Source organism: Corvus moneduloides, chromosome 5 (assembly GCF_009650955.1).
Source record: "Corvus moneduloides isolate bCorMon1 chromosome 5, bCorMon1.pri, whole genome shotgun sequence".
In the NCBI taxonomy this organism is placed as follows: domain Eukaryota; kingdom Metazoa; phylum Chordata; class Aves; order Passeriformes; family Corvidae; genus Corvus; species Corvus moneduloides.
In genome coordinates this window covers 42,164,381-42,189,395 of record NC_045480.1, presented here as the reverse complement: position 1 = coordinate 42,189,395, position 25,015 = coordinate 42,164,381, and the positions used below count along the sequence as shown (strand labels likewise).

Sequence of the window (25,015 nt, the reverse complement as noted above, 5' to 3'; positions counted from 1 at the left end):
CATATTAGAGGTCATTAATCTCAAATAATAATTACAAAATGTAGAACTGGAATACTGCCAAGTATCTAAATCTCCTGAGATGACAAACAATAATGAAGCTCAGAAAGTTTGTGAGAAATTTACAAGGCAGAGGAAGATGTCTGTGATAGAAAGATAGACATGCTGGTGATTTGGAGCAGTTTAATAGCATCTGTAACCCAAAGCAGGAACAGCAAGGTGTTTTTCAGCAATATTCTTGACTCAGATGATAAGAATGAAAATCAAATAGTTTGGAATTACACTTCCTGAACATGCTGTTCTGTACAATTAAAAGAATAAGCAGTAAATGAAGACTACATAAGGAAGTGGCTAGGTTTGGTTTAGGCGATCGTAGCAAGATAACTGGACTTTACAAGTACAAGGCATTGTATTCTCTCTAGCCCGTAAATACCAGTGTTAAAAAAATATGGCAGTCCTACTACAGTGCTATTTTAAAAAGTAATAAAAAAACCCCATTGCTCTCCTAATTCACTGCTGCCTGTTGTCAAGCTTCATACTGAAAATCTCGTTACATAGTAAGCTTTTCTGAATATTCTGCCTTCTCCAGACCAATAATAATTACTATCCTAGACAGGAAGACAACTAACACTATGGCACTATAACGAACACAAACTGAGTCCAGTGCAATGAATTTGGCTAATTATGTGGACATCCCCCCTGGACAAAAAATGCCATGTTTGTCACTCTAATATATCCCATCATTACAGCAGAAGGGCAGTCAGGCAATCTTCCTCTTCTTCTTGGTTCACAGAAATGGAGTAGGAGTCTTTTCCTATGTCGAGAACTATGCATAGACCTACACAATTTATTACTGTGAGAAAAAAGCACCTGGCTGAGAGTGATCTGTTGGCCCATGCTGCACAAAATAAAAAGCCTCCAAGGAGCTGGAAGCGTCATAGATGGTATCTGTAAATGAAATAATTATTCTTCACCACTCTCTACACCTACCTAAAAGGAGGTTGTAGTGAGGTGGGGGTCAGTCTCATATAGACTGCCTGCTGGGAGCAGACTAGAGGAAATGGCATTAAAGTGAGACAAAGTAGCTTCAAATTAGATATTAAAATAATTCTTTGCACTGTTCAGGTGGTCAGGCATTGGAATAGTTTGCCCAGTAAGGTAGTAGAGTCACCATTCCTGGAGATGCTTAAGAGGTGTCTGGGACGGTGCTGGGTGATATTGTTTAGGAGTTACAGTGGTAATGCCACGTGATGGCTGGACTTGATGATTTTAAAGGTCTCTTCCAACCTTGATGATTATATGATTCTCTTTGATGCATCTGGCCCTTGTACTGACAGTCCACGTCACCATACTTTCCCTTTGGTGATGTTTTTTCCCCCATACTGAGACACTTGGTTTGGTATCCTCGTGTGTGCTCATATGCTACTAAAAGGAAGTGTCCAGGCCCGCTACTCTCACACCAGGCCCGCGCTCTTCGTGGGCAAGAGCAAAGCTTTAGCTTCGTCACTCGCACCGCGGCGAACGGTGCAAACTCCATCGCTTTGGGGCTCCCGCCCTCCTCCGTGCCCAGGCGCTCCCACGACGGCCGTGGGAGCGCTGGTTCTTCCCAGGCACCAGGACGCCCGAGCCGCGCTCCTGCCACTCGGGTGCCCGAGCGGGCGGGGTGCCCGCGGCCGATGGAGGGCGGTGACCCCTCGGCGGCGCTGACAGACAGCTGAGCGCGGAAGAACACCGCGCCGCCGCGTCAGCGGGCGGGCCTAGATCCGGCCGCTGCCGCCATTTCGCGGGGAGGCAGGCGGGGCGGGACCCGCCGTCAGCGGTGCGCGCCCGCCGCCGAGTCCCGGGGGCCGCCGAGCTCCGGAGCCTGCCGCGACCCTCAGGAGCCGCCAGCAGGGAGAGCCGCACAGCGGCCCCGAAGCGGCGGCGCCCGCGGACAGCGCCAGAACCTTCCTTCCCCTGCCCCGCCCGTTCCCCTTCGTCCCGCCTCTCGGCCCCGCCCCCGGGAGCCGTTGGCGGCGGCGTGCCGGCCCCAGCCCCGCCTCCCACCCTCCCGCGGCGTCCGGGCCTGGCCAGCGGCGGCGGCAGCGCGGGGCTCTCTCGCCCTTCCTCTCTCGCTCTCCCCCGGGCGGGCGGCGCCTCTCGGCTCTCCCCGCACCTCGCACCCTCTCCCGGCCGTGACGGGCGGCGCGGGCGGAGCGCTCCCCCGGCAGCCTCACGGCCCCGCTGCCCGCAGGCAGGCAGGACTCCGGCCGGCCGGCCGGTCGGGCGCCCCCCCGGCTGTTTCCGGAGGAAGGAGAAGAGCGGCTGCCCCCTCCCCCCTCTCCGCCTTCCTCCCTGTTCTTCTCCTCCTCCTCCTTCTCCTCCTCCTCCTCCCTCCCGGCCCCCCGAGCGGAGCGCGGAGTCACCGCGGCGCGTAGACGGGCCCGGCACTCGCACACACACAATGGCGCTGAAACGCATCAACAAGGTGAGTGAGCGCTGCAGCTCCTCCTCCTCCGCCTCTCCCCCCCTCCCCCTTCATTGCTTCGCCCTTCTTTTTATTGTTATTTTTTGGGTGTTTTTTCTTCCCCTTCCCCCATCGCCCTCCCCCCCTCGCCCCTGGAGGAGACGGGCGCGGGGGGAGAGGCGGAGGCTGGAGAGGCTGGGAAGCGGAGGCTCCTTCCGGCGGGGCCGCGGCCCGGCTGGGGTGGCGAGGCCGCTCTCTCCGGGCCTGAACTCGGAGGTCGGCCCCGGCCCCTTTCTGAGGGCGGAGGCCGGGGGGGGTGGGGGTCGGGGGGAGGCAGGTCTCGGGGCCGCTCGGATGTCAGCGCAGCCTGGTGTCGCTGCCGCTGCCCTTCCGCCGAAGCCGGCCCGAATGGCCCCGGCCCGTGTGTGCCGGAGGGTTTCGGCTCGATGGCGGCGCTCCCCGGGGCAGCAGCTGGGCCCCTCGGCCGGGTTCTCCCCTCTGCTGTGCAACTTCTCTCCCGCATTGTAAGATGGCGGCGGGTCCGCCTGGCCCGGGCCCTTTCCGGGATCCTTCGCGTTCCGCAATAAGGAGGCACGGAGACACGGAGCAGCCGCCGCGGTGCCGCCGTCGCCCCGCGGTCGCCTCTCTCCGCCGCCCCGGGGCCCTCTGGACCCCCGGGGATCCATCGCCCCTCTGGGAATCGCTTCCCCCCGCGCCCGACGGGAGCGCGCTGCGCGCCGCCGCCTCCCCCCCGTTGCACAATCGGAGCCGGGTGGAGTAACTTCGCGGCGGCTAACTCGGAAAAAATGCCGAGGTGATGAAAGTTTGTTGGTTTGGTTTTGGTAGTTCTTTTTTTTTTTTTTTGGTTGGTTTGTTTGTTTGTTTGGTGGTGGTTGTTTTTTATTAAAGCTCTCCCAGGGTAAGAAGGCTCCCGGCGTGAGGTTGCGCCTGGGTGGGTTTAGGTTTTCTCGGCAGGTTTGAGAATTGCTAGGATGTAATGGCAAAACGCGATGGGAGCGCAGCGGCGTTACCGGGAAGTCGCTGTTGGTCTGTGCTCCTTCCTACGCGAGCTACGTGGAGCATTTACGTGTTTCAAGAGCTCAGAGGAGTTTCTTGGTCATCTCATAGCCTGCCAAGATGGCAGAACGTCAGTGTGTCCTGAAACCGGTGAATTTAGGTGCACAAAACACCTTTTGTAGACAGTGTGTAAACTTTATGCTGCCTGTTAGTCTCGCTTTAATTTCACGCAGTGCTTGTCGTATTTTAGACAAAATGACCGGGGTTTATAATGTTTTTTTGTTAATGGATAGTACTATTAGCCTTGAAAATTTTCAATCCGTTCTGGATAGCTAGCTGGATGGATTGTCTTTGAATTATGGCTATGCTCTGGCAAGAATTTCAAAACAATTCCTTTTGAATCTGCCATCAGAACTTGTTCCCTGTATAAGTGGATGATATCACTTGAGTTGAAACACAGCTAGGATACTCCCTGGTATGCTTTGTCATCAACTCATGCTTATGAAACACGTTCAGGGGCTGCAGGTAAGAATTTATTGTCAAACGTAAACTAAGACAAACCCCCACTTATGTAGTAATCAGGTGGTCAGAACCTGAAAACGATTCAGCATGACTCTGGAACCAGTAAGTCATCTCTCTGACTTCAAGGTTTTGGCCTGTTATGTACAATCTCTTTTCCTATATTGGTCCTTACACTATTGCACTGTGTAGTAGCAAGGTTCTTCCTCTACTCAGTGCAAGAGTTTAGGATTGGGAAGATAGTTGAGTTAGGGTTTTTTCTTTTTGCCTTTTTTTTTTGTGTGTGTGTTTGGGTTTTTCTAATCAATTTAATCACACCACACTACAAGATACACTTCCAGATTCACACAGAGTTTGCAGTTTTTATTTTTGTATTTGCAAGTTTGGAAGGTGAACTTTATTTTTAGACTGAAACCATTCTTTGCACATTGCTTTATTTCCAGTACTGGTTTCCAGTACAAATTTGTACTGGGGTTGATGCTGACATAAAAAAATAGCAGGGCCAGTTCTGTAACAAAATCGTTGTGAATGTAGTTTTAATCCTGTCAACCAGTAAAGCCCAGAGAGAATGGCATTGTCACTCGTAACCTGGGATTCCCTGTCTTTCAATTGTAAGATCACAGATCAGACCTTGGAACTCTCTGCTTCCTTGTAGTATGTTGTTGGCAGTAGATGAGAACAGGTTAAAGAGAGACCAGGACCTCAGAACACTCTGATGACACATAGCTGATTTAGTTTGTTATTACTTGTCAGGACTAGAATTGATTGTCTCCTGCAGCAGATGACAACCTGAATATACCAGTGAAGGTATTTTCAGTCTGTTTGGCTGACTCCCTCTTTGTGGACTTGATGTATCAAGCAGAATAACATTCTTTATTATACTGGGTAAACTAGTCTTTGAGACTCTGTTAGTGTGCGTACCTTTAATCTGAAGTCTGTTACACACTCAGAATACAACCACTCTTAAGACATAACTGGCAAATTCTACTTCTGATTTGAAAGTAAAGGAGTATTTGTGTTGGTTTGTCAGCTTCTAGAACACCCTGTATAAAGCGCTCCCCAAACTGAAGTAGTTGTCAGGTACACAGCCAATTCCAGAAAGATTCTTGTTATGCTGGAGCTTGTCATGGCATCAGTGCCATCTGCTCTGAGTGCAGCTTGCGTTCGGTTGGCAAAACTCTTTGATATGGCTCGCTTTGCAGTTGTTTTATTAAAACAAGCAAGTTCTTTTACCATGGAATAATGTGAGCCTGCATCTTAAAATTGTTTTCTTTCCTGAGGATGAAATTTTTTCCCTGCTTTTTTTTTTTTTTTCTCCTCAGAATTGTCAAGAGATTCATGGTAATTTATGAGCTTGTATGTAAATGCTTGCTACATGCTGTGGCACATTGTCTTGGTCTGAAGTGTCAGTGGTGCCTGCTAAAAACACATCCTGTAATTGCTGCAGCATGCTGGAGCTTCCGATTCAAATGATGATGATCCGGTAGCAGGGAAGCATTTATGTAGGAGTAGGGAATCAGGAGTGCGTAAAATTTGAAAAACTTGGAAATGTGACATCATTTATACACATCCATTTTATCACTGCTGTATGCGTCCATTAAAGTGAGGTCATATAAGTGGCCTAAGTGATCTTGATAGGCTAAAAATAGAATTAATACAGGAGATGTATGCATGAAATGTCTCATCTGTGTAATCCTTAAGAAAGCTTGTGCCTGCTGTGTTTTATGGCCGTTTGATTAAGCATAGCACAAGCCAGCATCATTAATTTGGAATAGTTTATTAGAAAATCTTAAGTGGAGTTGGCATCCTGCAAGCTAAAGGCTGAAGGTGGCAAAACTATTTATTGCTACTTAGGTACAGATAGAAGGCTTCCATTGACAGTGGTGGTGACCGAATAACTGTTTCCCTCAGGCTATAGCCTCCAGCACAGTTCCTAGATGTATAATTAATTGCAGCTCTAACCCCCCCTTCTCCAGATGCTCCTAGTAAGAAATGCTGCTAACCCTGGAAATTAGTATTTTTCAGAGATTGGGTGTAATGTGCATCAGTGAGGACTGCATGAAAATCTGCATTAGTTTAACTGAAGTTGAAGAGTTACAAAGCCTGCTTATTACTTTATTTTTAAACTGCTGCTTTTTTCTTTTGGACTTGGTTTGAATTTTTTTTTTTTAAATCTATGTAAAGCTGGTTGGAATTATGTTTTCTTCTCTGGATGAAACCCACAACACTTTTGGGGGCAGTCTTGGATTTTGTTTGCTGGGCTTTTTCAAAATAGTTGAATAACTTGAAGTTACGTGATTGAACTCATGCTTTGAATGAATGTCTAGAAATAAGTCTGAATTTGTGTGTTCAGGGGCTCGGAAAGTCAAGATGAGCTAGCTTATGAAATTCAGTTGATGTAAACTTAGTTGCTTTAAACATTTAATGCTTTAAACCTTTGTAAATGCTCTCTCTATGTATCGAATTAGCTTTTTTTGCTGTAATTTCACCTTAACTGTTGTGAATATCCAGGGCTAGACTAAGCCCTGTCTTAAGTAGGTAATTCAGCGCAGCTATCAGACTCGGTGGTTAGAAGGGGTCACATTGAACCAGAAGGTAGTGCTTGGTTTTGAAATCATGATATTGCAGCAATGGAGTTTGGGAAGCCCTAGTGTTCAAGAACTTAAATGTTGTTCAAAAGTCAGAATAAAATATTTAGCATTAGATGAAAGCTGTCATCACGTAAATTCTGTTTAAGATTTAGCTTATCCAAATAAAAGTGACATTTCTACTATGAAATTGATATCATTAAAATGAAAATAATGTTTCTTAATTGGGTATATTTGGTACTCTCTATTGAAGACCAGCATTTATTAATAAAGTATTGGATGTGTTTTAAGAACTAGTCGTATTTTTATGGGAGAGGAAAACTGATGCTTCTTTAGCTAGAAAGTGGACTGCGGTAACTTAGATTTCTCTTGTGAATTGAACACAGTCCTTGTGAGCAAGTTCCCAGTCAGCATAGAACTTTAAATGTATGCATTGGAGTGGGAAGAGAATGGGGATTGTTATCTCACTTAAGTGATTCACAGAACTTCAGAGATCAATATTCCATTAGATGTGTACTTCTTGCATACTTTAAAAAGAGTCCTCCAGTATATAAAGGATTTAGGTGGGATAATCTATACAGAATAAAAAGGTTGGCCAGCTCTTACGATGTTTATGATCATTCCAGCTTTTAGAGATCTGGTTTTGAAAATAAATCTGTGCTTTTGCTGTTATTCCTAGTGTGAGTTTCTTCTACAGAAGGCCTGGTGTGGAACTCCACAGAGTGGAGTTCAACTTCCCTTCAACTTCCTGCCCAGTCTGTAACCAGTTCTGAGGCTTTTCTCTGGGCTCATGGGGAAGGGAGTGGAGAAGGATGTAAACAGCTGTAAGCGGCAGCTGTTGGATACTGAGCAGCGAACTGCCTCTTGCTAAAGGCATCTCCCTGTGGAGGCCAGTTCCAGCCTGGTGTTATCCCCGTGGATGTGTTCTTTGCATCCACTGGGTTGAACTGTGGGAGGACAGAGAGCATGGAGGTTCTTACTGTTCTCTGAGATGTCAAGTGACAGCTGGTAAGGAGAAGTGGGAAAGAGTTGAGCTTTTGTGTCATTCAGATTAGGGCATTGGTACATCATCCCTGATAAATTTTTCTGTTCTAAATAGGAAGGTTTTGCCACTTTAACTGTCTGCCCTGTGTTCTTGTGTAGGTCCCTCCCCTGGGCATCAGAGCTGGCAGATGGGAACTTGCAGTCTGCACTTCAGCATTAGGCCTGATCTCTCAGAATAAGCTGACTTTTGTCGATGCTAAAGCTTACGTTTTAAAGGCTGAGTTACAGACATTCTTTCCTGTGATTGATTCGATGTAGTAACCTGACAGTAGAACATGCAGAAAAAATTCAGAAAGGAAAGCAGCAGTGTGAATGTGTGTGTGTGTATATATATAAATAACTGCAGTCAGTAGTGCATTTTTATATGTGGTTGCTTTTTGTCAAGTTGGTTTTATCAGAAGAGAGTCTTAAACTCTGTTGAGTTGCACATGCTTGACAGTTTTGTAAACTTTGGAATATAAATTTAATGCCTCAAACTCCAAATGGAAAATGCAGGAGATTTAAAAAAAAACCTGACTAAAACAGTTTCTCTTCACTGGTCTTCTACAGGGCACTGATCTGATTAAATTTGTAGTTTTGTTGGGGAAGCTTTGCAAAAAAAAATAGTTAAAATTATATCACAAGTTTAAATTGGTGTTTATGCCTTTGGCAACTCTTTATAAAACACTTGGATGTAGACGTGGTTTAATACTGGAAGACAGAGCATTGCAGGATTCAGGACTGAAAGCTAAATAGGTAGGGGGATTTTTACCAACAGTAAAAATTATGTATTAAATTTTCGTGTAAAGGAAGCATTTGTTCTGAACCTCTTCCCTTTGAGACGTATGATGCACTAGACATCTTCAAGATCACTTGCAGTTTTTTCCACTGAAATTGTGATGGGTTTTTATTCTGGTCTTAAGAAAGCAAGATTGGGAGGATTGTGAACTGCTTTGCAAATGTTACGGCCGAGTAGAAAAAGAAGGTGACCAACATTTAAACCTTTCCACAAGCATCTGGACACCAGAGTTACAAGCTGAACTGAGTGCAGTGCTTTAGGTCTTTCTGATGGGAAGGCATGAAGATGGTGTCAAATGCTCAGTTCTCTGTAAGGTAGAGTTAGGTTGGCCAGGTGTTCATCACCTCTGTGAGCTCTTCTAAGTTTCTAATAAATACAAAAATGTGCACTGCAGTACTTCTCAACCTTTGTTGGCCTATTGGAGAGAAAATTCTCTTAAATCAAAGTTTGTTTTTTCCTTTTAGCCTTAGTTTTAATGGGTTTTTGCCTTGAATAATATAGGAGGATCTCCTGAATTACAATTTGCCACATGAGCAATGACCCCCTTCCACTCCCCAACTTCAGGATGCAGTCTGTTCATAAAGATGCTTTTAAACTTTTTTTAAAAAAAACCTGTTTCCTCATTTATTTTTTAAGATCCTTCTGTACATCACTATTCTCTAGATAGCTGAGGTGGAATTCAGCTGTAGGAGCCGTTGTACTCCAGATAGTTTTGTGTTTTGTTTTGGTAGTGGTTGGTTTGGTTTTTTACACTGTTGTCTTGGTGTGAGCTGATTTTGTGTGTAACTGTACCTAATCCTGTAGACAGGCCCTTAGAATGGTTATGAAGGGTAGTGACACAAATAGCATAATATGATGGGGTAATTGTATGCTGTTGCTAAGGCAGTGTAGTCAATCCCACATAGGATCCCACAATCTATGGACATAGTTGTGTCCATAGGATACAGCCCTGTGGTATATTGTAATAACTTTCACATACATCTTTGTATTCATACAAAATACAGATTGGTGAAAGTCAAATCAGTTTTTTAAAAGGAGACCTGATTTTCGGAGTTTGTTAGGTTACTTAATAAATTTCAGAATAATATAGGAAGCTACCTCTAAACAGTGAATTCACCATGCTGATTACAGACATGGTGTTACTTGTTAGAATATTGATTTGATAACTTTCTGTTACACTGCCCTTGCTTTTTTGAGAACATGAAGAATTCTTGTAGCTTTTCAGAAAGTGCAGACTGACTGATGTTGTGCCCCATTGAGGCCACTTTTCATTTCTACAAACACTTGTCCTGTGCACTGCCAGTCTCCAAAGTTGTTGTTTGTGTAGTCCTGACAAACTCCTGAGAGTCTTCTGTCATATGGAGCGCAGGGTGTACAGATGCTGCTTCTGGTTATGTGTCAAATGCTGGTGGCTGAGGTTCTGCTCTAAGTTACTGTGCCCTCGAAAAGCCGAAGGGCAGCATGTTGGGAGGCTCTTGCATAATGCTGCCAAACTGCGGCATCTAAGGAATATTAAGCCAGCATTTGTGTGAAAATGTCTCTCAGAGATGCCCACATTGCATTTCTGAGAGGTAGCCATCAGACCAGAGTGCCTTACTTTGAGTGTAAACTTCTTTCCAACTGCATCAGTTTACATTTGTCTGTACTGAATTTCATCTGTCCCTTTGTTTCCCAGTCATTCTGTTTCATTTAGCAAGGTGCATCTTGGTGTTTCTCGTGTGGCCTGTTTATACTAGTTACCCTCTTCTCAGAGGGCTGCATTGTAGTCCTGGGCTACAGAACCAAAGATCACTGTGGTTCTTGCAGGAAAAATCTCCCAAGGGAGCAGCATGCTAAGTTTCAGTGTCCAGTATTCAAAAGCTTGGAAATGGCAGAATTAAAATACCCAACTATCACTGAATGGCTCAGTAGTTAACCAGTGCTTCATTTCACACTTTCCCCTCCAATGTACACAGTCCTCATTCTGCACTGAGCATAGGAGTGTTTTAATAAGCTCTGCTGTTTTCAGGATATGGTAATTGTTATGATACCTCAGAATTTATGTGTGTAAAGCAGTCAGATTTTCTTCATCTTGAGTAAGACAGCTTCTGTGGTTTTGGTTACTTTAGGGGAAACAAACCATACTTTGGAATTCAAAGCACAGCTCTACAGGTGTGCAGTTGCCACCTCTTTTAAAGTTTGTTCTGAAAGCCTTTAGGGAGTGACCAGGAAAGCAAAGTCTGTAACTGTATTCCTTTTCCAGTTGGATCTGTCCAACGGCTCTGCAAAACATTGGAATAAATAGAGAGCCGTTTTAGTTTCAGTGACTGAAATTTCCCAAAAACCATTACCTGCATTGTACACCTTCCAGATTTCAGAACAGATGAGAACAGTTCTAGACAATACTCTCTTTCACAAATGGCTTGTGTACTGAAAAGGTTCTTTGAAGAGATAGTAGGTAGTCACCTGAGTAGTTCGTGTCACAGTCCAAGTACACCGAGTGACTTAATTACAGTGGCACAGCAGTCTGGCATTTCCTTCCTTGAGTGCAAGGCTTAAAACATGACTATTTCTATGTTTGTCTTTTATTATACCACGAAGGTAGCATGGTTAGACATTGTACAAACAGTATGTGGGGTGTAGGCTAAAAAATCCAGTACTAAGGACTGAAGGGAGAACCATGAAAAATACAAGCAGAATAGTCAAAATAGGGAGAATCACAACTCTTAGATTCCTAGTTATGTTTTGGATTTCTTAAAAACCGTTCTGTGCTCTTTGTCTTTGCTGTTTTCTCAGACTGCTTTTCATATGTTTCCTCTGCAGAGTTGCTTTAATGTCCTTTTTTAATCAAAAGGAACCTACATCTTTCTGTATCTTGCACTGCCATTTCACATTGCTTTTATCTATTTATTGTTAGCCAAAAGGCCAGCTTGTTTGAAACTGATAATTTTCTGCTGGTTACATTTGTTTCGTGTCTGTTATACCATTGGTTTCTTACTCAGCTTAGAAATCCACATTCAGTGTCCTTTCAACTTACTTTCTGCTTCCAGGTGTAATTAATTTCTATGCTGAAACGAATGTTCCAAATGCAGGTGTGTGAGATGAGGCAGTAGTTCTTTGCTGCTTGACACTTCTTAATCTTCAAACAGGCTTAAGTGTTCTTCCCCTCCCTTTATAGCTGCTTCCAATCCTTCCTTCTTTTTTAAAGCTGTTTTCAGCTGTGAGCTAACGAGTAAGACTAATGCAGTGCTGAATTTTTGGTTGCCTAGAGTTTGAAATATCCTGTTTGACGCATCATTAGACAAGCAGTCAAGTTAATAAATGTTGATTTTTTTTTTTTTTTATTGGCCCGAGTGTTCTTTTTTCTCTTTGTCCTTTTTTGGTTGGATTGGTTGGGGGGGATGGGGGGGATTGTGTGGGGGTTTTGTGTTTGTGGGTTATTGATTTGGGGTTTTTTTGACTTCTGATTTAACTGCGTATCACCTTTCATGCCCTCTAAGTTACTTTCTGGAAATGTAAAGCAAATTAATCTGACAGTGCTTTCTTGACTACAACTCAGAAAGCTTCAGTATGTGATTTTAACAAAACCGTGTGTTACAAATCAATATTAAATGTAACTGTGAGTTAAGGCCTGTGGAAGACAATCCTCAGTCATTCTGGCGGGAGTGATCTTCTGTCACTCTGTGTTCAAGTCAGCTGTTACTATCATTAAAAGTAAGGCCTGGCTATTTCCAGTGTAAACTAAAAAAGTGTAGTAGTGCCACAGGGAGTATGGAATCTGACAAATGGGAAGAAAAGAAGCTGGTGCAGATGCTGCATTATTCGGTACCTTGCAAGAAGGCAGCTTGGTAGGCACCAGGCTGTCATTTCTTACAGAATTTTCTGGGACCTGAAAACTTCTGGGTTTTGGCTCATGCATGTTTGGATGAGATATCCTTTGTCATTCTTTAAAGTTTCTTCATTCTTTAAATGGCTTCTGTAATCTTTTAAATAGCTGGTGGAGGGGAGTTGTTTGAGGGATTTTTTTAGCAGCTTTTCTGTCAAGAAGAGAGAGATACTTCTGGTTTTATTATAGGATCATAGTCCTGCATTTGCACTCACATGTCAAAGTTTTGAATCCTCACTTGAAGCTCAAGCCATATTTTCTTTGTTAGTTATGATTATATTGCTGCAAAACAAGCAGGTTAGTTAGCTTTTTTAAGCTTTTTTTTCTTGAAAGTACTGGTTTGGGTTTTTTTGTTAGCTTTCTGATAAATAAATATATAGTGAAAGAGAAGTGAGGAGATAAAAAATGGGGCTGTTTCACCAATGAAACTGAATCTTGCTAGAAACTTAATGTGAAACTGGCAGAAGACAATGGTACTGAATTTGTGTTAGAGCACATCTGTTTGTTGCAGTGGTGGGTTCTGCTGCTCTATTTCTCTCTGTTCTCCAAAACTCTGTTGCAGCATTGTGCATGTATTGCTCCTTGTCTGTGTTACATTGCTGGTGCCCTCTTAACAGCAGCATTGGTGCTTACTCTTTTAACAGTGTTCTGATCTGTAAAATGCTCAGTGACTAATCATCCTTGTGGAGAGGTAGGAACTATCACAACTTTATATTTGGAAACTGGGACACAGAAATGGTGACATGCTGGAGCTGCACCGGAAACGTCTTGCAGTGACAGAGACTGCTGGTCATGGTTGTAATTCAAGACTAATCCTTTCCGATAGGTGCATAGCGTGTCACTCCTCACCAAATTTGGTTTATTGTTTCTTTGTAAAGTCTTTCACATTTGCTGCTTGGGAGTTTTGTTTTGGTTTTTCTTTTAAGCCACCTCTAAAGTGAAAAACTGTAACAACCGATTCCAGGGAAATGTGGGTTCTACTTTGGGGATTTTAAAGAAAATTTGGGATATAGCTTAATACCTCTTAAGAAAGGGAAAGCACTATTGAAAACATGTTAACAAAAAGAAGCAAAGTTGGAGAAGTAGGTATGGCAGTAGAAGGAGTATGAGAAGCAGGAAGCTCTTATATGTAGAAATACTACATATTAAATATTTTTTTGTTATGGAATCATTATTCCTGATTGCTAAGCTGAGAAGGTAAGTAGGTTTGTATTTATATTGCTCAGTGGGAAGCTTTACAGAAGCTCCTTCCTTTCCTTGAACAGAATGCTTCAGCTGCACTCCAGACCTCACAGCCCACGTGCCTCTGCTTGTTCAGTTTCCAGTTATTCCAGTTTGCCTGTTGGATTCAGTAGAGTTGTAGCTTTCAGAAGGAGGTGCTTTTTAAAGTTACTGAGAACTTTGCACTCCCTTGTTGCAAAAAGCCTCCCCTCTTTGTGTAGATGTGAAGTATCACTCACTTAACAGAGAGATGAAGTAAGTCTGGTGTTACTGTGAGCCAGGGTTTGCTTCATTTTTGCCCAAGTTCTTCCACAGCCCTTCACACACTCTGCTGAAGCAAACAGCTTTACTGCAAACTTTTCTGACCATAGTACCCCAGGGAAGCAAGTACCAAGAACATGTGCCACCTCAGCTTTTTTTCCCCCAAATTTAGTGGGTGAATTACTTCCTCTTTCTGTGGGTGAAATGCCAACTGGTGTATCATTTGTTCCCAAAATTATCTGTATATTGAACTGCTTTGATTAGCACAATTAGGGTTTTTGGGGTTTTTTTTACTGAAGTGTTTTAGACCAGACAAAACTTTAGTCCTTTCGTTAATGAAGGTCACTGCTACTTTGTTATCTCGAACAGTTCAAGCAGTTAAAAGGAGTAACTCTGTGTAGACATAAATTTTGAAATTACTGGAGTCTGGAATATTGAATCTCGTTTGTTTCAGCTTTTAAATTATTTTTAATATTACCAAAGGGGTTTTTGCACAAATGTTTCACTGGAACTTACTAAATTTAATGTGTGTCTTACATCTACAGTTACTTTTCCTGGTTGAATTACTGATGTTGAATTACTAGTTTTCCTGCTGTGGTAGAATACCTATTTTTATCTTGAGTACTGAATACTTGTTTCTCTGAAGATAGTAGTACCTTTTGAAGAGCTCTCTAGTCTAATGCACATATCTATGACAGTCCACTTTATGCTGATCTTTTCTCATCTTTGTCTTAGTGCTACGCAATTTTACAATTTCATAAATAGTATGAAGAGCCTTTTCATAATTCTTAGTCCCTGTGATAGTTTAAAAAAAACCTCTAGGACCTAAATGTTCTTCCACTATTAAATTAATCATGTAATAGCTTTACAACTGTATAAAATAATAACGTTTGTGTCTTTCTGCTTATTCTGTTGCTACAGCTTACTTCAACGGACATGATATCTTTTTTCCTCTCAAATTTTGGAAATGATTGATCATTCTTAGAACTGGAAAATATATTTTGATGAGAAACAAGCCTGATTAATAAAACCTGATGTATTTGTTAAATGGAAAAAAATGCCCTGAAAATTTAAAAAAACCTTTCTTTCAGAAGTTTTGTCTACATTTATTGTTTGCCTTTACATGGATAACATAAATCTAACTTAGCAAATTTTTCTGGAGGGTAATGAACAACATATGGACCTAATAAGTGATACTAAATGGCAGAAATCAGTCTATCACAAGGCCCCCCAGTGATACCTGGAGAATGTAGCAAAAAGCATTCTAAATGCATTTGCTGTGATGATCTGGAAAGAGCTGTTGCCCATACTTCTTCAAACAGCAACAGTGAAATGGACTGTACTGCTAACTTCATTGTGCCGTTGCTTATCAAAACTGATACGGTTTCATTTTGTGAAACAGTCTGATGCCAGTGCAAAATGGAAATTTTATTAATTGGAAAGTTCATCAGAATTAACACATGTAGGGAAGGGAAATCCGGGACTAAATGTTCATGGTGTTTCGAGGGAAGGGGATTGGTGTGGGCTTTGGGTGGTTTGGTTTTGTTGTTTGGTGGGGGGTGTTGTTTATTTGTTTGTGATTAGGGGTTTTTTTAGTGTATGGACTTGCACATGTTGAAGTGGTGTTATTTCTGTGTTTGCAGGAGCTATCATCTTACCAAAGAACAAGGTGTTCATGTTACAAGAAATATAAGTTGGGTTTGTGTTGGCTTATACTTAGTAAATTTTTATGAAGTGCAGAATTTGTGAAACTTAAAGGATATACATTAGGGTCTTCCCAGGCAAGGGTTAGCTGTCTGGTCCAAATATGCATGTTTCCAGCATAATAGGTATGCCTGGCTTTCTTAAATGTCTTACGAAGTTCTTGGTTTAATGGCTTGTATAGACTTGCTGGAAAAAAAAAAAACTTGTGTGAAACTGTTAATGTATGAAAGAGGGGCTGAATATTTTGCCTTTTCTCAAGACTTCTAGATACCTTGACAAGTGCAGATTTATTTATAGAAGTTCTTGATGCGCCTTTTAAAATCAAAGGAGAGCAGGGGAGAAAGAAGGTGGTTGCTACATGCTTTAACTGAAAGTGTAAATTTAATTTTAAGACACTGTCCAAACAAATGACTTGTGGAGCATTAAAACAATTTAATGCAGAGCTTCTTTGTTTCATCACAGCAGTATTGTTACTGCACAAGGAATCCTCCATCTGAAGTTTCTGTTTCCTCTGTAATGGAGGAGGGAGAGAACTGTTTCTGCAGCTCAGTAATTTTTAATTTTAAAGGTGTAATTGTCTTAATTGTAAAGATTAAAATAAAAAATACAGATACTTTTCCTGATTACAGCACTTGTCAGCCTCTTGAATTTTCCTGTCTGTTTTGATCTTTGGAAGGTACATCTCTGCTGCAGGTGGTGGGTAAAGTGAAACCAAGTTTCAGTGGGTTTTTTTCTTGCTGTTCTTAGTTCTAATGTCAGATGTTACATACAGAATGCTTCCTGTTTCATGAAGACTCATCAACAATTTTCTCTCCTTCCACTTCAGGCTTTTCTACCTAAGACTGAGTCCTTGTAAATCTTGATCAAGAAGTGGTTAGACTTGCCAGCTTTGTGTGCTGCTTCATTCTTCAGCAGGAGTGTTTTCCACAGTAGTGACATGCATGTATTTGGAAAAGCAGAGTCATTGTAGCTGTTCACTTTCATAATTGGTTTTGGTGCTCCTTTGTCTTTTATAGACATTTTTGATTCTGATCTAGTGGTTCTTAGAGTTGTTAATTGCACATTCTTCTGTGTTTGTACACGGAAAAACTGGTAAAGGTTTTTGCTAGACATGAAGTGAAAATTATTATGTTTGTTTGTTTTCTTAAAGGAACTTAGTGACTTAGCCCGTGATCCTCCAGCACAGTGTTCAGCAGGTCCCGTTGGAGATGACAGTAAGTAACTTTAAGTTTTATGTTTTGCTTTGCTGACTCAAAGCATATCATGCCTAGATAATAATGTGGAGTTTTTCTTTTGTAGTGTTTCATTGGCAAGCCACAATTATGGGACCTGTAAGTATCCTAATTCTTGTGATGTAATGTTAAATGAGTAGTTCCTACTGAGGAGAAAACTGGGGGGTTTTTGGTTTACTTTTGTTAACTCCCCTTAGCCAACTTAAGTTTTAGAGGTGCTCATTACAGTAAAGGAAAATGAGGGAGGGGAAAAAACCCACCAGTTACTTTGTTGTTGCAATGTTTTTATGAGGACATGTATTTCAGCTGTAATAATCTCTAGAGCAATGTTGGGTATTATCACTTAATATCTAGAAACTTTGTTTGCATTTAACTTTTTCTGAAGTTTTCATCTAGCATGAACTTTGTACTAGGAGCTGATACTAATGCCAGGAATTAGTTGGGCTGTTTTTGTGTGGATCTTAAAAAGGAATCCTCATTTGGTCTGGTGTTGTAATGCTTGAAGGAATAGAAGGGGGAAAAAACACTGAAATGTGAGGTTTCAGTTATGACTGGAGGAAAAAAGTCAGTGTTAAATGTTCAGTAAGCATCTGAAACCTGAATGTGACTTTCTCTTCATTAAGGAAGCCAAATGTTTGCTTTTGTTGAAAACAGCCTGGAAGCATTTCACATCTGGAGTTTTCAGGCTGGTTATCTGTATGTAAAAGACAAAACCTTCTGTAACTTGTGAAGACAAGCCTTTGGTAAGGCTACAAAGTAGGAATTAAGTATCAGTGATCCTGAATGACCCTGGCTTTACATATAGCTACAAGTGTGTTATTAGGAGATGGCTATTAGAGGCTTGCTGGACTGGAAAAATGTCTCTTCATCCCAAAGTACTTGGTCCATATTGATTGTAACTAGGTACCTCAAAAAGATAGAATTGTTCAATAGCTGTATTCATGCTTAGATGGCAAGGAGTTTTGTGCACTACACTGGGTGTGATGATTCTATGTGGCTGCATGGTCATGCGGTATTAAGCATTGGTTGAACTTAAATTGGGATTATTATTTTTAGTTTTCCCTTCTAGTTTAATAATATACAGCTCCTTTTTTCCCCTTGTGGTTTTTGTGGTGTCAGAAGGTCTGCGTTCCTGTTTCCAGATTGGGCAGTATCCTGACAGAAGTGTGTCAGGAGTGTGGTGTTTGTAGTTCCAGTGCTGCTCTGGTTCTGCCTTTAATAACAGACGGGGATTTTAGAACCAATCATCTGGTCTTTCACCTCTGCAATAGGATATTGTGATTTTCCTGGATAGGTGTATGAGAGCTTAGATTGGTTTAACGCATTCTAAGGAGGAATTCCTGTAACTGATAAAATGTATCCCCAGAATATGTCCAGTAAACGAGTTGGTATTTTTTGGCTTCTGAAGGCCTCATATGTTACCCCTTAACCAAATACAAGAGGTTGTATCTTGATCACTAGGTTTCATCAGAGACAGGATAGAGTATAACCTACATGTTGAGGGTTTGACTCCCCTATCTTGTGTCACAGATTTTCATTTTCTGGTATTTAACTACTAAGTACTATGTCATTATTTCCTTACACTGGTGAGATGTTTTTGCAATTAATGTGAGAATTCAATTTACAAATAATGCAGTTGTGTACTGTGTATGCCTCAAATTAATTTTCCCTAGCCCTGAGTCCAGAAGTAAAAGCAAAATATTCTTCAGGTTAAACAATGAAATTGTTAGCTCTATTTCAGAAATTTAGTTTTAATTTTGAGTAAAACTTTTTGCGTCTTTCTTCTTGTAACTACTAACTTACACAATCCCTATTTAGTCACTTCAGTTTTTTCTTCTGCTTACTATAATTTTTTTTATTTCCACGTGTTGCTTTACTGCTTGTAGTTGACCTGAATGAATTATCCCAGTAATTCTTTCCTTGGATCAGGGCAATGTAAAATACTCTCTCATACTAGATTACAGTGAATTTCTAATACAGAAAGAGTAGAAAAATTCACTTGAATTATGATTCAAGAATTATTATTCTTTGTCTGTTTGGTGGTGCTGGTAGGATGGGTGGTTGGGTTTTTTTGTTGAGATCTTTTTGGTTTGTTTTTTTTTTTTTCCAAGGAACAAAGATTTAGCTGTGTATTCATAGGTTTTCTGCAGGGCTGAAGCTAAGGACAGAATTTAGGAGGGAATGGGAGTCCATGGCCACTCTAAACTCTTGGGTGGTCCCAACAAATAAGCTCCAAACACAGAACTGGAGGTTTTTGAATCTGATGGGACCCCCACTGTTAACATTACTCCTTGAAGCTATCTCAGAAATATTTGAATGCTTTTGCCAAGTAGTCTTGAGTGGATTGTCAGAGCAGCTGGGTTTTATGATGCATTAGCTTGGAGAGGTCCACATGGAAAGTGAGGTGTATGTGTTCTGTATTACTTACCTTAGGAAGCAAGAATTGAATTTTAATTATGTCTCACTTGTATTGGTGGATTAAACATTTTGGTTGTTTAAACAAATTTCCTCTGCTTTTATTTATATAAAAACAAGATCTTCAGTGGTATTTAGTCCTAAAGATGATAATAGGAGAATTATTTGTTTGCTTTGACAGAACGACAGTCCATATCAGGGTGGTGTATTCTTCTTGACAATTCACTTTCCCACAGACTACCCATTCAAACCACCTAAGGTAAGTATTGCTGTCTCGTTTGTGAAATTAGTGATTTTTAAAGAACTGAGTACAGGACAGAAATTGGAGGCTCTGTATTGTAGTATTGTCAAGTTCTCACTTCTTTTCAGGCATTCTTATGATCTGTTAGATGTCTGGGTCCTGTTCTGACTACCACAGGAATGGGTGTGTTAGCATATTCTTCATGAGCAAATCATGTGTGTGAATTCTGAATGTCTTGAAATATTTGGGTTCGTTTCTGGTTTTCTCAATTGATAGGAAAACTTTTCATTAGCTTTGTGTTAGTATAATAGAATCCTTGCTGAGAGGACTGTCGAGTATTAGTGTAGCTGTTTGGATTGGTCTGTAGGAATGTGACACTATAGGTAGGGATTAGCTCGCTGAGTGCCTAAAATCAACTGAGAGGGTTATTTGTCAAGAGTTTGGCAGTAATTGCAAAATATGCTCTTTTTTGATAGCTTTATCAGCCACCAGCTTTGTCTTCCAATTGTCAGTCAATATGAAGGTGTACCCTTGGAGTGACTGCAATGTTCGAAGTTCCTTAGCTCTGTGACTTAGCAGTGTTACTGTGGTTTAGGCACTCCTGTTGAGTGTCTTCATCAAAGGCAGCTGGGATTAAAACATTCATACTTGCCCTCTCTCTGATATAGTGCCTGGCAGTGGAAGACTCAGAGCTTGTGGCTTGAGTGCCTTTCCCTGAATTTGATGCAGTTTAACTGCTTAATCTGCTTAATACTGCTTTTAGAGTAAATTGAATTGACTAATAGCTTGACTGAGAAGAATGGGTGCAGTCATTGTCATAGACCGAAATGCACTCTTTGTTTCTGTGTTTTTTGTTGCAGGTTGCATTTACAACAAGAATCTATCATCCAAATATTAACAGTAATGGCAGCATTTGTCTTGATATTCTAAGATCACAGTGGTCTCCTGCTTTAACTATTTCTAAAGGTAACTTGTGAGGGAGAAGTTTTTCCATCTTGTGTTGAATACTGTGCTTTTAGCTTTGATTGTGTTAAGTTCTTGCCCGTCTCTTTGATTTCCCTTAACTTCCCTTCCATTCCTCATTTAAGTCTATGTTTTGCCAGTTTGATGATACTGCATTTTTAATGGATATTGGTTTTTGTCCTAACACTTTCTCCTGTGTGGCTGTTTAAGGCCTTGTCTGGCCACTTACTTGCTTCAGTATTCTTAGCAGAGTTTGCCAGCTTGGGCCCAGAGGAATATGCCAGTATTTGGATTGGAATAAGTCTGTGGTGGGGTGTTTGCGCTAAGGCTGAGAAACTGCTTGTTTGGAACTGCCCATGTAGATACACATGTGCATATTAAATGAAAGATTAATTTAAAGTCAGTTTTTAATAATGAGATTTGAATAATTTTTTCATTCTGTCTGGAATTACATGCATAGTTTTATTGGCATATCTGTGGTAGATGAATAAATCTGTTATTGATACTTACTGCTTTCTACCTTGGTACACTGGCATTGCATTACATTACTTCATGAAGTAAGTTTACTGATCCTACTTCATGATAAATTGATGTTGTGTTGCAAGAGAAGATTTGTGGCTTTCCTCATTTTACTACAGTAAATAAGAGATAATTCTCAAATATTTTCATGATGATCCAATTGTTTTGCCTCAAAGCCACTGGTCACTGTGGCTTCAAAAGATCCATCAGAGTGCCCTTTTGTCTATAAAACCCGTAATTCCTGTCTGTCCAAACAGTCAGTTTGTGATTTGAATGTGGATTCCCTACATTTTAATGCTTCGCTATTTTCTTCTAAAGCTTCTGTGAGAGTGGAGGATGAAGTCCTCATAGCTGCCTACAACAGTGTTGCTCTGAGTTTACAACATACCTGTAGTTTTTTCAGTGCAGACCAGGATATTCTTACCTTATGTACAACAAATAAAGAATACAATCTGATTTAAAAACTTAAATTTGAAGATTTTCTAGTTGTAGAGATAGGAACCATGGGTATGCTGTTCATCAGAGTACATAATGTGCTTTTGTTGGCTGCTGTGTTACATCATAGTACAGGGCACAACAGTGCTGTTCTCGTGTACATACTGCCAACTGTACGTATTGGGAAATAGGAAGCAAATAGTTCTTACAAACCTTTAAGTTAGTCTGGGCTTTTTACTTAAGAGTGAGTTATGAATTTATTTTGGCTTTTTTTTTTACAGTTCTCTTATCCATTTGTTCACTGTTATGTGATCCAAATCCAGATGACCCACTAGTGCCAGAGATTGCACGTATCTATAAAACAGACAGAGACAAGTAAGTACAGAATTGCACAAGACTAGTATTTTAGCAGACTTTATAAGAGTGCATTGTCAGGCAGCAGTTGTGTTCAGTGAGCCTTTTGTGAAGATCTTAGATGGAGAAAACTTGTGTGTCAAAGAAGTGAGTAGTGCATAATTCAAAAACAAAGGAGCTGAGTATCTTTGAAGTTGTGGGTGAAGGAGACATCTTTTTCTCACATGCGTGGAAGTATTTTACAGTATATATGTTGCCTATCTTTTTCATTACCATGCATAAATCTAGTTAGATCTTAATAATGAAGAAAAGAGAGCTTTTTGTTGTTTTGATGCCTTCATTTGGCAGCAGCTTGGCCTTTAATTTTGGTTTGTCCCTTGAAAATGGGCAGCAGAACATTTTCCCCATCTCTGTTGCAATGGCTTTATTTTCCTTAGGTATCTTTAACATTTTGCACAGATAGAACTATATGAAGCAGATTTGGGGGGGTTTATATATATTAATGCTAAATATATTTGTCCAATTAGGTACAATAGGTTAGCAAGAGAGTGGACAGAGAAATACGCTATGCTGTAGGGTAAGAATATTTGCAAATTACAGTGCATTTAACAAAATGGAAATTTGTCAGCACTTGGGTGCTGCATGCTCTAAGGCACTGGATTAACTAACAGATAATGGATGCACCAGTTACTGAACCTGGAAATTTAACAGCTTGATCTGTGGTTAGTGTGTAATGTATTGGCTAGTCACTATTTCTCACAGATACTACTCTTGCATGGCCAAAAAAAAAAGTTAGTATGAAGTAATTATTGAGTTCTGAGCCAGGTTGTCAACTTGTTCTGGTAAGTACCCAGATTTTGTCAGAATTTGGTTCAAAGTGATGCCCTGTAGTGAGACCTCATATATAGACAGGAGTGAATTCAGACAATCCAAATTTCAATTATTTTTAATCAGCAGTCTGTCTTTCACATATAAACTAGGAAATGTATGGGGATTGTGTTCTGCTTGTATAGTTAATAATTAACTTCTTACTGACGGGCATGGAGTTGTGTTAACTAATTGTCAGCTCAGTTCCTGTGGAAGTAGTGTACTTCAAATAGTCTTTTAATGTCCATTTAAAATTTTGAGCAGTATATTCATGTGGAAAGAGTATTCAGTGCAATGAAATGTTTAGTGTTGTTTTTCTTCAAAATTGGAAATTTGACATTTTGTGTCCAGTGATGATATTAACCAAATAATCTTTACTTACGGCATGTGATACACTGTAATCTTAACCTAAGAACAATATTCAAATAAAATACCTTGTTTCTTCTATCCCAGGTAGTCTCTGCTCCTTTTCTTTCTGTCATTTTTTAATAACAGACTTCTAGCAAATTTGTTTGTCTTGAATTTAAAGTTTTTCCTAAAAACCAGAGAATATCCTAAGTGGTCTAGGGAGGGAATTGTTCACATTTTTGAGTTCAAGTATGTCTTGGTACAGAAAGAGACTTCTCACAGTGTAAAGACAGTAGGGAGATGGGAATAAAATCATACTTAATCATAACTGTTCAGGATATTGTCATTTTCATGCTGATGTTAATTCAATTCCTGGTTTTGTTTGCAGGTACAACAGAATATCTCGGGAATGGACTCAGAAGTATGCCATGTGATGCTACCTTAAAGTCAGAATAACCTGCATTATAGCTGGAATAAACTTTAAATTACTGTTCCTTTTTTGATTTTCTTATCCGGCTGCTCCCCTATCAGACCTCATCTTTTTTATTTTTTTGTTTACCTCCTTCCATTCATGCACATGCTCATCTGAGAAGACTTTAGTTCTTCCAGCTTTGGACAATAACTGCTTTTAGAATCTGTAAAGTAGTTACACAAGAACAATTGCCCAAGATTCAGATTTTTTTTTTTTTAATGGAGCATGTGTATTATGTGGCCAATGTCTTCATTCTAACTTGGTTATGAGATTAAAAACAAACATTCCTCACTGCTCTAACAGATACTGAAGATACCACCTGAAGGGGGGAGGGGAGATGGGTGTTCAGTTTTCTCCCATCTAAGAAGTAACATTGCTGTACCAACATCCATTGTGTTCCAAACCTTCCAGTGTTAGGGAACTGAGGTTTTATTATATACTTTTGCTCATAACTGATATGTCTGGAGAATTGGTACTGAATCTATAGCATCAGCAGAACAGAAAATGTGATGTATCTTATGCATGTCAATAAAGGAATGACCAGTTCTTGTTTTACAGAGAATGGAAATTGGAAGTCAAACATCCCTTGTATTCCAAAATAGGGTTTAAGAACATTTTTGTAATTCATTTAAATTTTGTTAGGAGGCTTGGAGCTATTAGTTAATCTGTCTTCCAAAACACTGTTTAATATAGCACTGAATAAATGATGCAAGTTGTCAATGGATGAGTGATCAACTAATAGCTCTACTAGTAATTGATTTATTTTCTTCAATAAAGTTGCATAAACCAATGAGCTAGCTGCCTGGATTAATCAATATGGGAAACAAAATCTTTTGTAAAAGCAAAGCTGGTTTTTGTATATACTGTTGGCATTTGCCTCATTGTTTAACATCAAATAATGATGTAAAGTTCAATAGAGTGACTTTTCTGCCATTTTCAGTTCTAATGCTCAGTCTGTTGCAGGTTGGCACATTGCTCGGCCTGGTGGATGCAGAATTAATAAGCTAACATAGTTGTGTAGCCGTAGTAGGGGGCTGCACTTGGTGCTGGGAGCCCAGTGTTCAAGGATGGACTTGGGACCCAGCAGATCTGAAGTGGTGTATTGTGGAGATAATTCCTGATGCACCTGTGTTTGCTGACTGAGAACCTTTTTCTTCGCCTTGTAAACTTGACAACTGAAAGATCTTAATGTGGGGGTAATGATGAGGCAAAAAAAATTATAAAATAAAGTACTGTTTTGATGTGGGAATTGTCATGAGGCTGTGTTGAAGTGACTTTACTATGTGGGATGTTCGTTACCATTGAAAAGGACTTGTTCAGCCATGCTGCCATTTACATTGATGACTATTTTAATGCAACAGACACTTTCTTCATGTCAGGTGACTAAACGTGAATAAAGACTCATTGCTATTGGATTTTTGTTCTACAAGAAACATTGTCTTGTGCCATTAGTTTATCTTTCAGCAACAAGGGCATTATTAAACATCTGACTCTTTCCTCCCCTCTTCCTTCATATTTTTCCTTGTTTAATCTTTCTGGTCTCCATTCTTAACATCCATAGCTTCATTTTCTCTAGTCTTGTACTATCACTTTATTGTGCATCTGTGACTTCTCACTGGCACCACTTTTGCACTGCTTATAGTTATGTACATTCTGATTCCTTGTCCCCACATGGATGTGGAAAGCTAGATGTAAAATAAATGTTAAACCTTAATTTTTATAAAAATTT

General features: G+C 40.6%; 1 protein-coding gene across 1 annotated transcript; it reads left to right on the top strand.

Moving 5' to 3' along the window:
* Positions 1-1,800: 1,800 nt before the first annotated feature.
* On the top strand, positions 1,801-24,701 carry UBE2D3 (ubiquitin conjugating enzyme E2 D3). The gene is made up of 7 exons (XM_032108918.1): positions 1,801-2,464; positions 16,591-16,654; positions 16,740-16,771; positions 19,269-19,346; positions 20,189-20,294; positions 21,527-21,620; positions 23,203-24,701. The coding sequence occupies exons 1-7, from the start codon at positions 2,441-2,443 to the stop codon at positions 23,246-23,248; spliced, it is 444 nt and encodes a 147-aa protein (XP_031964809.1). The 5' UTR covers positions 1,801-2,440; the 3' UTR covers positions 23,249-24,701.
* The last annotated feature ends 314 nt before the right edge of the window (positions 24,702-25,015 follow it).